The 17257-nt window shown below is 34.3% G+C and overlaps 1 protein-coding gene across 2 annotated transcripts in view; it reads left to right on the top strand.

Moving 5' to 3' along the window:
- NK7.1 overlaps positions 1–5452 on the top strand; it is a 64541-nt gene extending 59089 nt beyond the window's left edge. For both annotated transcript variants that reach the window (XM_053759571.2, XM_053759572.2), the window contains one exon: positions 4041–5452. In XM_053759571.2, coding sequence (XP_053615546.1) covers positions 4041–4475 — 435 coding nt within the window. In that variant the 3' untranslated portion in view covers positions 4476–5452. The remainder of the gene's footprint in view (positions 1–4040) is intronic.
- Positions 5453–17257: the final 11805 nt, after the last annotated feature.

The following is a 17257-nucleotide window of genomic DNA, read 5'->3' as shown; positions in this document are numbered from 1 at the left end:
CAACTGACAAATGACTTAAAGTGTTATTAAATGACTTGTTATTAGTGACTTAAAGTGATATTAAATTTTATTCAAGTCATTTAGACATGACTTTTTAGTTGATAAATTAAGATACCATCACATTTTATGCATTTAAACAACAAAAAATGTTACATAACGTGCCCTTTCCTTTATTTTAATTAAATAAAATAGCATTTAGAGAAAATGTATTTAGGAAATCAAATATAAAGGAAGACGCATAAGCGTATTAGCAAATAATTCCCCAGTCGCCAAAATCGAGAGTGCTATGATCGTCATTATTACAGTCGTCAGTTGACATACGAGCGAACTAGCAATTAGCGCGCTTTGACAACCTCGATATAACAACAACGTATCAACCCAACCCTAAATAACACCATCTCGCTCGCACACATGTCGGGTCAAATCGCGCGTCTCACTCTGTGGCGAACTAATGCGCAATCAATAATAATTATCGTGATGTTTGCAAGTGGATTGCAGCATTGTTATAGGTAGTACAGTGTACACTTCGGGTCAAATGTCACATGTTACCGGGATTAATTTGCGAGCCAATTACACGGGAGAGCATTGTCAAAGTGATGTATGTAGGTATTTAATGAGGTCGTGTCGCGTTTGTATTTCAACTTCCTTATGTTGTTGTGATGATAATTCGAGATGATACGTTTTTGGTGTATTGTCTTGGCAACAGCGTAATGCCACGTAATACCCTGTAACTTCAATGTTATGATTATGATTAGTAATGATGCTAATTTATTGTTATCACACAAATTAATGATTAGTTATTTAAAACAAATTACTTAATTAAGTTACGAAGGACAAATGCTTAGCCATGCCGTTCCATGGTTCTGGCGGAAGGAGCAAACCTCTAAATGTAGCTTCCATACTATCACATGTACGTTGCCTAGTTTGTATGAGTGCTTTTATTTACCGCAATGAAAAATCAGCAATGTATATCGAATCCACCAAAGTTCGCGGATAGTTTGGAGCCGGCATAAACAGTGCTAGCTTGATGTTGTAAAAGCGGATTTGCTTGCCAACGAACTGACTAAGACCTTGCGAAGTGAGGAAGAGAAAGCAGGAAGGTACTTGGAAAACGCTCTGATGATAGAGAGAGTGAAAGAGATATATCTTCAAGAGCAGAAAAAGCGTAGAATATACACATATTACGTGCACCTATTAAAACCCGCGCTAACTCAATAAAACCATTTAACAACACTTCATTTAGATTGGTGTTGCATTGGTTTGCACTTATTTTAACATTTGTTTTATAGCATTCGGCTTTCAGTTATCACAGTTCATGGTCATAATAGTTTTATTGTCAATAAATTGAGATGGATTTGGGGAGAATTGTAATAGAATTGTTACGTTACGAATACGGAAATATTGATTTTATGAGCACTTAGTACATTTAAATGAAATTTATTGTTCTCGAACAGTAACTAGATAAAATACCCAATTAAGATTTATTATTTGATGATTTTTAAGTAGGTACTTATTGGTATTATGTTTAAATGATACTAATTAATTTACTATATTGAGTGTCTTGTATAATTTCTGGATATCATATTTTATTGTGACACTATGTTCACTTGCTTGGATTTCTCAATTTCAACTTTTGTGTTACTTGTGGAGTTACTTTTAATTTTTTTGTTTCATACTGTCATTTCTATTACGTAGGTATTTGTTACTAAATAGTATATAAGTAATAAATAAATTATAAATAATGTGCATTCTTTCACTCACAAAATCTGTAAAAGCATTACAAATGCGAAAGTCCGTCAGTTCCGCTTTCACGACTAATCCGCTGGACAGATTTTGATAAAATTTGGTATGTATATAGTTAAAGACGCCCGTTCAAACATATATTATTTATATTATTAATATTGATAGAATGTGACAATTCAAAAGTGCTTATTTTATTTATCCGAACTATTCAAGTATAAATCCGACCTATTTAAGTTGAGAGACTTTGCTTTGGGAATTTATTAGATTTGTCTGTTCTCCATTATGGTCGGATTAACGAGTTTCATTTTGCGAACGATAAAGAGCTCACTTAACATAATTATTTTAATCGCAACATATTTTTCTTTAGATCAATGAGTAGACATTAAACAAATCCAAACAGATTATTAAATAGAGAAAATTATGATTTAGAATTCAATGAATAAAAAGCTATTTTAATAAATTTCATCAATTTGCTTACGCTGCACTTTTAACACATTCTCTATATCTCGTATCATAGGTATGTATGTATATAATAATCTAATAAATCTATGGCAAATTTATATATACTGTAGTTACATACCTATGATACGAGATATAGAGAATGTGTCAAAAGACAAGAATGTGACAAAAATGAATATAGTAAACGCTTTAAGTGGCATGACATTTTAACCAATTCTTTGCTCGCTCGCTCACTCTAAAAACATTATTTTGTTTTTTCCACTATAATTCTCTCAACCTGACTGTAATTATACTGTGTCACGAGACTCATGTGATCCATAAGCAGGCGTCTCAAACATTACACAACCACCGCTTCAATTAAAATATAGATTATCACATAAAATATCGATACCTTCACATCCCTCACGTCCTCTAGGGTCGGCATCGACCTGCCGATAATTAACAGTCGATATACAATTCACTGCACCGATTCATTGGCTTGTAACAACCCATTTGGATTAGGATATAACCCTATTTATTGATCTACCTCTACACATATAAATATTACAGGAGACTATAAGCAATGAAACAGTACAAGGATCTTAAAATAAATATATTCCAATAGAGTATCATTAATATATTTCCGTGAGAGGAAATGTGGTTTATATAGAGCTAAACATATTGGAGAACCATGTTAAATAAAACTAAATAGCTTTATAAAAATTTAATGACATGACAACCGAATCAAATCTTACATTAAAAAATTGCACGATTACGTTTACAAATGGAGAAAATATTATTTCTATTTTATATATAGGTATTATGTCCAAAATTAGATTTCGGGTTGCGCTTCGCAGACTTTGAATTTGATATAGTCTAACAAATAATGAATGAATCTAAAACAATACAGTCAGGTACTTTTTTTGCTGAATACTAATTTGTTTCTTATATTTGTACGATGATTTTCTCTCGACTCATCAAAATTATCGACTAACGATTTTTCGGGCTTCTCCCATCACTAATTGGGTATCGATCGCAGTAATTAACTGTTGGGCAACTGATCTATAATGTTTTAACTTATATCTATAGATTTATAATAGGCTAGATACCTACATTTACACAAAACACAGCAAGACGCCGAGCGTCTCGCTTTTTCGGGTCAGTCTCAGACCTTAGATACTATGATGAATTCTCCATCATCATCCTAATCCTTATATGCTGAAATATCGTAACAAAAAAGGCCATGATGAACGTAAAGGTACGAAACATTGCAGTAAAATTTAGAAAAAGATTCCATAAATAGCAAGCATAATTAAGACATAGAGTATAAAAAGAGAACTGATATCACATGAATGAGGTTCGGAGACCCAACGAGTAGCAATTTCGTAGTGAGGTCTCGTAATTAAATTAGGAAAAAATCATATAAACGGTTTCTAGATCAGCTAACAATAATAATAAATCAAAATAATGCAATCTGTCCTTGTGTAGTGTGACTCACACGACACGCGGTATCTAGTCTTATATAACTCTATGATATAATTACACGATCTCGATAACATGATCCTTACGTCGTTGATGCGATTACATTGAATGCTCTCTCTGTGAGTTTGTGAAGTGCACTGTGCTAAATGCACTGTTGCACTGTTTCGTAATAATTGATCAGTATAACTGGCATTATATGGACAATGTATATTTGCTTTCTATTATTCTTTTTAAGAGTCCCAATATCAATTTCAGTCAAAAATACAAATATTTTTACTGTTTTATTATATGTATAGATTACGTATGTAAACACTATAAGCGTACCTTATAAATTGCATTGACCATGAGAAATAACAAAAAATATTTTCTTATTACAGGTGAAAATATGGTTTCAAAACAGAAGAACAAAATGGAAGAAGAAAGACAACATATCGAACGCAGAAGTGGCTGAGTTGAAGCACCAAACCAAATCCGTAGAAGAGAAGAAAGATGAATTAAAAGAAGATCCTCTAGCCCTAGACATGTCTAAGAAGAGTTGTAACAAGATTTTAAGCGAGAAACTTAGAAGTACAAAGCCTGTTATAACTCAAAATCTAACTCTAAAACCTAGGAAAGTAGAAAAGGGGGTAGTTTTAGATGCTATCTGCGATGCTAATGACGTAGAAAGTAGGATTTCAATAACGAAAATTACAAACAAATTGTCTTGTACAGATTTGGCGGGAGATGTGGGCAAGGTTTCTGTCAAAAGTTTCAGTCCCGAAGAAGTGAAAGAGTTGAAATTTGATAATAGCCTTAGAGATGTCGAAATGTAGGTGGATTAGGTAGATTTGTTGGGCCGGTGAATCTTGATCTCAGTTTTGTTAAGAAAACACTAAGCTGTTTAGGGTAACTTTCAGAACTTAATTGAATTTATAAATAATTTGTGTGAACCAAATATTTTTAATAGATAACATTGCCAGATTTTCATTCAGATTCAATGGTTAGTAAATATTTTTAGTAAGTCAGTCAAGTTCACATTGAAAAAGTACAAATATAACGATAAAAATCTGTTGCCGTCACTGGCTCACACGCATTGTACATATAGTTTTAGTAAATGTAGAAATAACAAAGTTTGTGTGGATGTATTTTGTACGATTTGGAGAAAATGCTTCGTTTAGTGCAGTAAGTAGTCGCCCGTTTGTGTTCTGTACTCACTAATATAACGTTATTTTAGAGTTATTTCGATGTATTGAAACTACTGTGAATGAGACTACAAAACCAATGAATATCATGCATGTTCCCATCGATTGGCTAAATCACTCGATGTCTACGCGAATGAATGTACATAACGTAGTTTCTATATCTTTTTACTACAAGGAAAACCCAGCAATGTACCTAGCGCAATCGCAACCTTTAGCACTGATTTAATGCCACTTCCACACTGTCGCCGAACTCCGACGCGAATGCACAAAGATTTGTACGAGTGCGTTTATTTATCGCAATGAAATACCAGCAATGTATGCCGAACTGTTCCGCGATAGTGTGTAGCCGGTATTATAGTGCATATCGTAGGTATGTGTCACTTACCTAACATTTTGGGAGTTAATATGTTATTTTCCTTTTTTTACTGAATAATATCGAATATTTTTGTTTCCTAAATTTTAAGTGTTTGTGCAATAAATCTATGCAAATAGTTATAGAATGTATTGCTTTTGTCAGTCATCCTAAGCAATAGGCCTGAAGTGAATAGTATTTTACGTATAACTCAGTATTTTATTTATAATTTCTAAATATACGACTATGTATTTGCCTTATACTATTTTATTTGGAATTTAAAACATCCGATACCCGATAATATTATTCAATTCCCTCGATAGGATTTTTTAAATAGGTAGCAAACATAGAAGTAAACGAGCATGCATCGCCTGATGGTAAGCAACCGTCAACCTGATACGAGTTACCGTCGACTTTTTCAGAAAGCAATAGACTCTCTTCTTGTCAAAATTAACAAATTACTTTTTAACATAACATTTCTTACGATGTAGAAAACTTATGAAAGCCTGGCCTCAGACGTTTAACCTCCGAGGAAGAAATCGGGAAAATGTTGATGAGACGAGAGTCTTTCCAGCAACAACAAATGTATAAACGTGACCTTCAAGTTTCGCAACTCTTGGCTCCAGTGGCGACCTCGGTGGCGAAGTTGTAAAGTGCTCGCCTCTGCACCGAGAGGTCCCGGGTTCAATCCCCCGGTCGGGTCATGATGGAATATTATCTTTTTCTGATTGATTATCTTTTTCTGATTGGCCCGGGTCTTGATATTTATTTATATGTATTTATTATAAAATATAATGTATTTGAGTTAGTATCCCATAACACAAGTCTCGAAATTACTTTGGGGCTAGCTCAATCTGTGTGATTTGACCGAATATATTTGTGTATTTAGTGGCGGATTAAGAGAATTGCAATAAGTTTTTAAAAACCTATAAATTGAAGCAAGATCTACAGTAACATTAATCAAATTAAAACGAAGAAAAATCTAATTAATTTCAAATGACCGATATTAATAACCGAGTAAGTAGTATTAAATAAGTACTTACCATTTTAGTTTTACATTCACAAGCGTATTTTCCCGGTATCGCGTGAGAAAGGGCTTGCAACGAGACACCACCGTCACAAAATAATAATAGCACAGGACCTATTCATTTAAACTATTTATTTATGATTCGCGCATGTGTACCTACGTATACTTAGAAATTGTATATGTAAGTCAACGAAGAGCATTGTCAAAACATATAGATAAAACAACGGAGCTACAACGTGGTGCGTCATCGCAACGGAGCACAACTGAGCAACGGGGCATGGCTCTAAATCTCAATTTAAGGGATAAAGTAATGTAAAGGATAAAGACCTGGGTGGTTCACGAGTGCTTGAACGCGGCGTGTAGCGTTTCATTAGTGTCGACATTTAAAAAAAAATAAAGAATCATTTTTATTATTATTAAACATTTATAAAATTAACTTTGTATTAACCTTTATAAATTAAAATTAACCTTGTGTGTACCAGTACTTTACTTATTTATAAAGTAGAATAATTAAATTGGTTACTGTGTATGATACAATTTAATAAACACTAATGACAGCCCGCGGCGGAGTTCAAAACACTAGTGAAATTATTTTTCACACCTACCCTATGTATATACTACTACACATAGAGCAGGATGTCCGAGTGTGGGAAATGGAACGCAATGAGTAAAAGAGAGGGATGTAGGAATGAAAGAGACGGAAGGAGAAATGAGAAGATGGCGGATTTTGGTCGGAAGCGCTAAGACGTATGTTTTTCTGTGTGTTTACATAAAAAGTGCTGCCTAATTGGACTTTTACCCGTAGCATCTCACATACCTATATATGTAAGTATGTTACGATTAAAAGTTCTGTTTATTTAGACACGAAGCCTAGTTGTAGTTCTGTTCTCTCTATATTCTGAATCCCTGTCCAGTCAGCATGATCGTGGCGCGAACTCCTTTATGTAAACAGAAAATAATTGATAGAATCAAAGTACCTACAATGCAGTCCATCTCGTCTGAATGTTCCCGTGAGATTATGATGTCTCATCTATATTTTTGTATTGATACACTAAATTGGTGTTACTTAGATAGTACCTCAAACTTAGATTAGCTTGTGTAGTGAGTTAAAGACTTATTTAGGTTAGGTCAGGAGAAATCTAACTCCACGGCCCAGGAGTCCCACACTCAGTGCGTAACAAGCATTTCCCTGGGTAAACAAAAAAAAATGGAGAAATCTAACTTCAGTATTTTTAATTTTCTGGCAACGAACATTTTCAGAGATAAACTACTTATTAGAATAAAAAAATATATTGTGAGAGATAATGCTGATCAGTCTATTAGGAAAGCTTTTTGACTCTAAAATTGTGACGTCATAAAATATTACGTCATACAAGCTTCATTATTTTTGACATTAGAAAAAAGTGTCACATTTTACTAGTTGGAAAATGGCCTATTTCGCGCCATCTATCAGAGTTTTCCCGAAATATTTTATTCAGTGCCATCTATATTTCAAATGTTACAACTAAATACAAAACTCAGTACTGCCATCTATGTTACTGTAGTGTAAATGAGTGAGACAAGACTTGTTGCTATATATATATAGTTATCAATAGTCTGTTCGGAAGCTCACAGATGGCGTAACGCGTAACTTTTCTACATTGCCATCTATACTACGATGAGTTTTTAATGACAGCTTTTACTGCAATGAAAAACCAGCAATGTGTGCCGAATACTCCAAAGTTCGGCCAACTATACGATAATATATAGCCCTGCTGGATATATATATTGTTGATACATAATCTTGGCGATTTAGTATATATACCTATTATTTCGAATTAAACAAAAAGAAACCACTAATGTAGGTTAGCTTTGATTCGCCACGATTATAACTGGTAGTGTAGAGCCATGTCCCATTGCTCAGTCGTTCTGCGTTGCGACGTCGTCGCACATTGTAGCTATGTTGTGCTCCGTTGTTTACTATAGATTTTAACGTGCGTTGACATATTACATCGAAGTTCTACGTTGTCTATCGACGGATGTCAAAATGACGGAGCGCGACTGAGCAATGGGACATGGCACTAAACGCTGCACCCTCGAACCGTATTATTTACGAATTCGGTAACTTTGACATTGCCCTTGAGGACCCAGCTGGATAGAGCTCTAACGATTACGTAGTTACGATTGATTGATTGATCCATCTGATTGTTTCGTCTAACGATGACAGTTCAAGGTTGATTTCGAAAGGAATTTGATGACTCCACCGAATATTAGTCACAATCGAAAATTACTTGAATTTTGTTAAGTTTATTTTCCTCAACATCTAGGTATACATTGTGGCTGTGGAATGTAACGCCCGCAAAGAAGCCCGCATCGGGCTCCTGGTGGTAATATCCAGGCTAAGTAAGTATACTGGTCTGATAACACTTTAATTAATGTATCTAATCCATCAAAAGTATTTTGTATCAATTAGCAAAAATATACAAATATCTCAAACAAATGTTATAAGCCGGGATCGGCATCATCTGCGGATTACATTTGTTATTCCTTATTTAGAGCGATAGAGACGGAAATATCGATGATTTGCTAACCGTGTGGGTGCGAGGGAGACGCGACATGACTGACGCGTCAATTTGTCCCGTACAGTTTCCAGAAAAACAAACACCTTGAGTACGGTGGCCATGATTTGGAAGTTTCCACGGATTTAGTAAATTAAATAGTAAGCAAAGAAAACTTTTATACAATGCATAAGTATATACTTAAATTAAATATTAGACTTAAAGTTAAGTTGATAGATTTGAATTATTTCTTATCATTAAGTATTTCTTCTCAGCGGTGGTCAATCATTCCACATCACATTAGAAATGCTAGCTTTGAGAAATACTATTTATGTTTATGTAAATAGTTAAAAATTTTAAAAACAGAAAAAATGGATGAGAAGTCCTATTTCTGTAGACTTTTTAGGTTATCGTGTGTGAAGTGAAATTTTATCAAACTGCTTATAAAAGTAACAACTACTATCCTCAAAAACTTCACCACCACCTGTATACTAGCGCCATCATCCGCACAGAGCATAGCCACGATGGACACCCTACAATCCAAATGCGACTTGAAGAGTGATCGTCGCCATTACAGCCGGCCAGATTAGCCCCAATTTTAAATTGTTGATTACTTTCTCAACCTGCCAGCTCCCCCCCACCGCACACACCCCCACTCGCAAAGTCTTGGCGAATCTTCGCAAATGACAGGCTGTTAAATTTTTAAAAATCTATCAGTATTTCTGTACCGTTAGCATATGAATAAACGTCACAAAATTAATGTGTAACTTCAGATTGAGTTGATTTCGAATCAATATACGTATAGGAAACATCAGCTCCAAACTGTCGTCGATTAGTTCGCCAAACTTTGGCGGATTCGGTATACATTGCTGGTTTTTCATTGCGGTAAATAAAAGCACTCATACAAACTACGCAGGTTCATGCATTCTCGTCGGCATTTGTGTCTGAGTTCGGCGATGTCACAAATAAATTTGCAATACTGTTTTGCTTGTTCTGCTGACGTTACCCCATCTTATTTGTTAAACATTTCTTAAACAGTATTTTCCGTCGAAGATATTGAAGCTTGGACTTGTAATAACATTTTATTGGTTTCCAAATTCCATCCGATTTCACGAGCATTCGCCAATGAAGACTTTTCATTATTTATATGGATAAATATTAATTACCTAGGTAGGTATATACCTAATATTTCTATTTCAATAGTTACTTATTTTTATGAATGTATTATTGATACTGATATTGAACTTTATTCAAGTCACCTAAAAGTATCTGACATTAAATTTACGATTAACAGTGAATTAGTGGGAAGTTCTCTTACGATGTTCCTTCTATGGAATCAAGTACTATATACAAAATGTGAGTGAAGGGACACCTCAGCGGTTCGATTCCCGGTCGGTCATGCTGGAAAATGATATTTTTCTAATTGGCCCGGGTCTTGAATATTTATCTATTTATGTATTTGTTATAAAATACAGTATCGTTTTAAGTTAGTATCCCATAACACAAGTCTCGAACTTAGTATGTTTGTGTAGTATCTGTGTGATTTGTCCTAATATAATTATTTATTTTTATTTAGCACAATCCTGACCTATTTTGTCCAACATAAATAAATCGGCCCTTCAAACTGACATCGGACCGTTTAGTTGCCAATAAAACTAATGAGTTCCGGACCGATAATCGAGTGTCGCCATTTTGTCACCTTTACAATGAACTGCCATTAATAAAATGTAATATAATTTAGATAGGGATGGGACAAAATAACGTGGGCGGTTAATTTTAACGTAACGTGAACTGTAATGTCGCAGCAGAGCGGTTAATAATTAGTTAGCGTACAGTTATATAACTATCACTTTTTCACTGTTGCCATAATTTAGAAATTCGGCTCCGAAGGCCACCAAAATGCATTTCAGTGGTAAATTATAACAACAACATTATAAAAGCAACGTTATCCTATCCTACTAATATTGTAAATACGTAAGTTTATGAGTATGTATGTGTGTATGTTTGTTACTCTTTCACGCAAAATATACTGGACGGATATAGTTATGAAATTTGGTACATAGGTAGAATACAATCTGGAATAATACATAGGGTACTCTTTATCCCAAAATACCCACGAGAGCAAAACCCGAGGCGCAGCTAGTAATTAATGTAATGGTTGGCCTTAATCTTAACGTTTTAACTAAAAATTTGTTAACAATCATCAACAAGTTATTTTTAACGGATAGTAATTGGTCACGCTATACGCAGATCATTTTGCACGTACCATTGCAATTTGTCGATCAATGCCCGGAACCGAACCGGCGACCGGCAGATGTGGCTATTGACAAATTACAGTCAACCATATTATCATCTATGGTCGTCGACTTTCTATTTGAAGTTTGTTTTGTTAATGGTTTTTGTAAATACTTAACAGCTGTTGATGTATTTTGATTCTACTAAGGTGGTATGCGAAAATTTATCTATGTAATAGGCACTGGGCGTCTTTGTATACGAACCAAATTACCAGCAGGTTTGGAACATTTATTATCTGTTAAAGCATGTTTGTTTCACTCGTAAGAATACAGGTTTTTTTTTACAAATAATAATATAAAAAAATAAAATATTTCAAAATGTTATATGATGATATGAAAATGTTTCTTTATTATGGTTAATTAAGTACTTAATTTAACTACATATATTTGATGAACCTCAATTACTGCCTGATACTTGCTTATTGTCCAATTATAATTAAATAGGACGTGTAATTTGTCCTAATATATTTATTTATTTATTTATTTATAGTAAACGTACACTCGTATGCTCAAATCTAATTCCTACCAAAGGATACCTATAGGGGAAGTAAATACAAAAATATTGTTATGCATACATATGCATAATAATATTTTTGTATTTACTTCCCTTGCTAAAATAGACATGTTTTTTGTAGAAATAGAAAAATTGCTGCACCTGTACCTTACAAAAATCAGTTACTCAACAATATTATCCTATATATTTGATTATTTTTATATGAGATAAGTACTTATACGTTATAGAAGATACGATACGGAAAACGAATTAGAAGACAGATATTAAGAGTCAGCCGGGTGCCTAGATGAGAGTGAGCAAAGCCGTAGGCAAAAGCTGGTAATAAAGCCTGAATAAAATTGTGTGTGTATGTGTGTATTGTAATTACGTCATGATGTTATCGAATAGGCAGCCTGTGGTCATATGGTGCCAATAAAGATCTGTCACTCACTGATATTCGTTACGTCAATAACCGTCAATCGTTCACTAAAAATCGGTTTATGCGTATCAGTTACATTGTGTAGATTCAACTTTATCTGCTACAAACTTACTTAAAGCACTCGCTAAACGAGAATTTGTTCTTTATGTGTAAGGATTTAGAGTTGAAATAAACTTTTTGAGTTAATGTGGCGGTCAAATATTGAATATTTAGGGACAAAATTGTGTGAAAAGTGGTGCGATCTATTACGAATAATCGGATTATTCGAACGTGAGTTTTGAATAGGATTATCGTGGGTATAGTATTATTATATAATATAATCTGTGTCGGTGTATTCGAACGTGAAACTGACAATTTGTAATAATGGGCAGGACGTTTGCAATAGAGGACGAATTATATTGCGCTGTTGTTGTACCTAAATAGGATCGAACATTTGCAGTCATTGTGTAGGTGTGCTGTAAGTATTCGTAACGCTAATATATTTTTAACAACCGAAATTGTGGTGACTGAAGAAGACTTTAGCGGTGGTGTTGTAATGGTTAAGACGCCCGCCTGTGGATCGAAAAGAGTTTGTACCAATCTGACTCATGTATAGTAGTTTTCATCGACCATCACTTGCTTCCGGTGAAGGAAAACATCGTGAGGAAACCTACACCCTGGTTGTTTTTTATTAACTTGTGTGTGAAATGGATAAGGCAATGGCAAACCACCCCATTAATAATGCCAAGAAAGTTGTTGTGTGTGTTTCATTCCACGTAATAACCACGACCCTTAGCCATGAGGAATACGACTATAAAGAAGAACTGAAATTGTAGCACATAGAATGAAACAAACATTGAATGAAAAAAATGTTCGTGCCACTGCACGAACATTTTTGGAATAATATGATGTCTCTAAACTGAGTGATTTCCCGGTTTCTTCTGTAGCCATATAGTGTCGAAGCTCAGGATCCGCTTACCTGCTTTCTCGTTACAATTCGCATGATTTTCACCATCCTATTATCAGGCCATTAGCACGCATCCTCGACGATATCATGTCAGTAGTTTTTCTTCTATTTTACGATTGTGATCCATACAGTCCGCATCCATACATATAATAAGTATGAATGTGTTTGTTCATTATTATTTTAAGTCAATACAGAGCATTTGAATGAGCATTTTTGATGTGAAGATAGGCTATTGAGAGCTTGAGAGTGACAGGCTATTTTTGTCGCGAGTAACAAATAATAGTGGATTCACTAACTGGGTGAATTTCAGGAACGTTTAAAACTCCGCCGTGGGCTGTCATAATCAATTTATACAATTTACAATAATCAATTTATTTATCCTATTTTTTAAATGTTTAATTAAAAATATATATTCTTTATTAAAAAAAATAATGTGTGACACTACACACCGCGTTTAAACAGTCGTGAAATTCACCCAACTGTGTTCGCGCAACAAAGTATTGTACTTAGGTATATATAAAGAAAACTTTCGCTTACCTAAGGTTTAATAACATGCAAAAGTCTTTACATTTAGGCTTAGTTCCTAAGCCAATGGCCTTAAGCGTCTTCCGATACACCCACTGCCTAATCAACTCAATATTTCCAATGATTTCTTACGAGACGAGGATTATACAGCGTTCAAATAAAACAAATACCAACGGAGAGTATCAAATGATAATATATTAGATCCCGGTGATCTGCTTATCAACGTAAATTATGTCCAGATTACGGTAATAAAAACTTATTAAATAAATATATTTGTTTACGCCGGAGGACGCGCGCTAAGATTGTGCTGGGTTCACATGGAGCCTCATGTCACATGCGCGGAGAACCGATGGCAGAAGCACAGATTATACAATACTGTACAAGTAGCAGAAGGTTCTTGTTTGGTAACCTTTTTGTTGCAAACCTATACCTATCAGGTCTAAGAGAAATGCTTAATACAAATACTTCCAGCTTTCTCCTCTTTTAAACGAATAGTAATAAAGCAAGTAAAATATATGATCTTCTTCTGAAATGTAACAAATCTAGTAAAATTACAATTTGTCTGTCGAACGGTTAATATCTGTATATTCGAATTTATAGATTTAATTTTTTTCCTGTCTTGTCGGATTAGATTGAAAATATATACGTCTTCAAACCTTTAATGTAACAAAATGGTGTACTTAGAACATTTGAAGTATGTATACCCTAACTTATTCTAACTTTATTTATGTTAAAACAAAATGCGGTATGTGAACCCAGCAGGCAGATTAAACCAAGTCCAAGAAAGCGATTGTGAGACTCCGTCGCGTTTCAAATAACGGCTTATTTGATACAATGATGTTAATTTATCGAGGATATTTTGCAACCCACCATACGGCACGGAGTGGCAAGAGTTTTCTACTAGGTACAGCCAACTTCAATTCTGGCTGGAGGTTTCTTTGGCCAGAGACAGCATAGCAGTAGATTGGCAATTCTGGTAGCCTTTAGCATTCGTTCGACAACCAAAGAAGGAATTAACGATGTTTTATTCTTCATAAAAAAATACTTCTATACCTACTAGCTTATGCCAGCGGCTTCGCCTGCATTAATTTCCCAAGGAAACAGTTATTTTTTCAGGACGAAAGGTACCCTATGTCCTTCTCCATACTTCAAACACACATGTATCCCAAATTTCAATTAGATTGGTGGAGTAGATGGAGCGTGAAGAGGTAACAAATAAACAAACAAATTACTATCGCATTTATAACATTACTTAAGAAGTTAGGATTACTCGTCCAAGGGCCAAATTCATATTTCAATATATTCAATTAATAATTCCAAAGTTTCTCACATATTCGACGACATAATTTACCGCACGTACATTTTTTATAGATTTGGTACCTAGTTACTTGTACCTGCGTTGTAATAAACTAAAACTATTTATACTCATATGAGCTATTCATATAATGGACTAGTGATTGAGTAAATTGAGGCGGCTAACGAACAGGTAACAGGTTCGAAGCCGGCAAAGAAAGCAAGGCAACTCTGATAAATGAGTCCCCATTGTCAGCTACCGGTCTTAGCTCTCTTGATGTATACTTTCCAAATGCATGTGGTTCTGTAGGAGTTTAAATCGGGTATGTTTTGAAAGTTAAACAAATTTTTGTCGCACATAATATGAATTTGCTCGGGTTTGAATTCTAGTTATACATTTTACATATTACAAAAGATATTAAATTTTTGCCAGAAACAATTTAAAGGCAGACCAAAGAAGAGGTGGATGGACTGATGATGATTTTAAGGGATTGGTTGACTTTAAAAACTGGAAGAAAAGGGCGCGGGAGCGACTTTGGTGGAAGAAACTCGTGGAAGAGGCCAAGATCCACAAAGGTTGGAAGCGCCGTTGGAAGTAAGAAGTAAATATAAAATTGCACTCTTAACGCCTAGTTAAAAAAAATGTTGTTCATAGCAAACAGAGAAAAACCTCATTCATTCAATCGTCAAATTAAATAAAATGCTAGCTTTCCAAGATGGCTGCGAATCTATACGAGATTTATTGTATTATACCAATTTGTGAAAACATATCAAACTAAAAAACGTATTATGTGTATTATGTTATACTAACCTCGTTTGATCTCGCAAGACAACAATGACAATGAAAACAACTTCAATTATGTTGTCTTATGTTTTTACAACGATCAAAGGTTTTCTCTTCGAAACCATTGGACCCTAAGAACCGTATGAAAATAAAAGGAACTTGGCTGTAAACTATATAAAGTATAAACGTAACTTTATCCAGATTGCTGAATTAAGTAATTTTAATAATGTGGCTTCAAAATGTTATTAATTGCATTATTCTTCATAATTATTAGTATTAATATTTGATATATTTTGTGATCACAAAATTTACAACTGTTAATTTAGTATAATAATATGATATGACTATATCATACTAATAATAATATTAGGTACCTATAAATGCGAAAGTTTGTGGGGATGTGTGTGTGCATGTTTTAATCTTTCACGCAAAATGGAATGGATTGATTGTTATGAAATTTGGTACACGGATAGATATAATATAACCTGGAATAACACAGGGTACTTTTTATCCTGAAAATTCCACTTGAGCGAAGCCTTGGGGCACAGTTAGTATTAAATAAATCATAATAACACAGAAAATTCCTACATAAAGTTTTAATAATCTATAATTACATTACATTATAGGTTTCATCCTAATATAAATGCGAAAGTAAATTTATTTGTTTGTTACCTCTTCACGCTCTATTAACTCAACCAATCTTCTTGAAATTTTGCATATATGTAGTTTGAAGTATGAAGAAGGACATGGGTACCTTTCATACCATAAAAATAACTGTTCCCGTGAGAAATTCACGCGGGAGTTTCCGCAGACAAAACCTATTTTCAAATAAACACATTTAGTGTAGGTACAAGTTTATTTTATAATACTTTCCTTTCAAATATAAACAGTTCTAGTGTAGGTACAAGTTTATTTTATATTTCCAAAAAAATATAGCTATTCTTCTAAGCCCTCGTTACTTTACGATTTGGTCCTTTGTTCGCCGTATTAAATGTTGAATGTTAGGGTTTATTGACACCCGTATGAAAACTTTTTTATCACGTCATTAAGCTTATGTAGGTGAGGTTTTGGTGCGTCCGTTTGAGAGAACCCCAATATAGATAGCTTATTTTTTTAATACAGATACAGTATCGATAGAGTCGCGACCGGAAGGGCATGTTTAGCTGTATGGCGAGCTCATTGATGGAACTGAGAATAGTGATAGGCTGGCCTCCTGACTCATGGCCTTTGATAAATTTATATATCACTAGATATTGCCCGGCGTTTGCTCCCGTGCGAATTTTGAGTTAAAATAGCCTATAGCAATCTTGGATAATGTACCTTTCTAATGGTGAAAGAATTTTTGAAATCGGTTCGGTAGTTTCGGAGATTACCCTCCTTAAACATACAAACTCACAAACGCTTACCTCTTTATAATAATATAGTATAAAGTATAGATTGACTTTTACAATTGGCACATCGAGTACATCATTAACTAATAAAAAATGAATCTTCAGGATGTATCAAGTGTAAAACTAACATATTTTTTCAGAGATATAGGAAGTGTGACAAACAGGCAACGCTTGTCACTTCGTGCATCCTTGTTATTATAGGACGTTGGTCGATCGGTCTGTCAGTTCACGATTCTTGGTACACACTACTACTTATCAGGTTATACGTACAGCTTTATTGTGTGGTTATAACGGCGAATTTGCGAATAGTGTTGCATTGATATATTTGCGGT

This window comes from Plodia interpunctella, chromosome 19 (genome assembly GCF_027563975.2).
Source record: "Plodia interpunctella isolate USDA-ARS_2022_Savannah chromosome 19, ilPloInte3.2, whole genome shotgun sequence".
NCBI lineage: Eukaryota > Metazoa > Arthropoda > Insecta > Lepidoptera > Pyralidae > Plodia > Plodia interpunctella.
The sequence above is the reverse complement of the archived record's forward strand: the minus strand, read 5'-3'. Positions and strand labels throughout refer to the sequence as shown.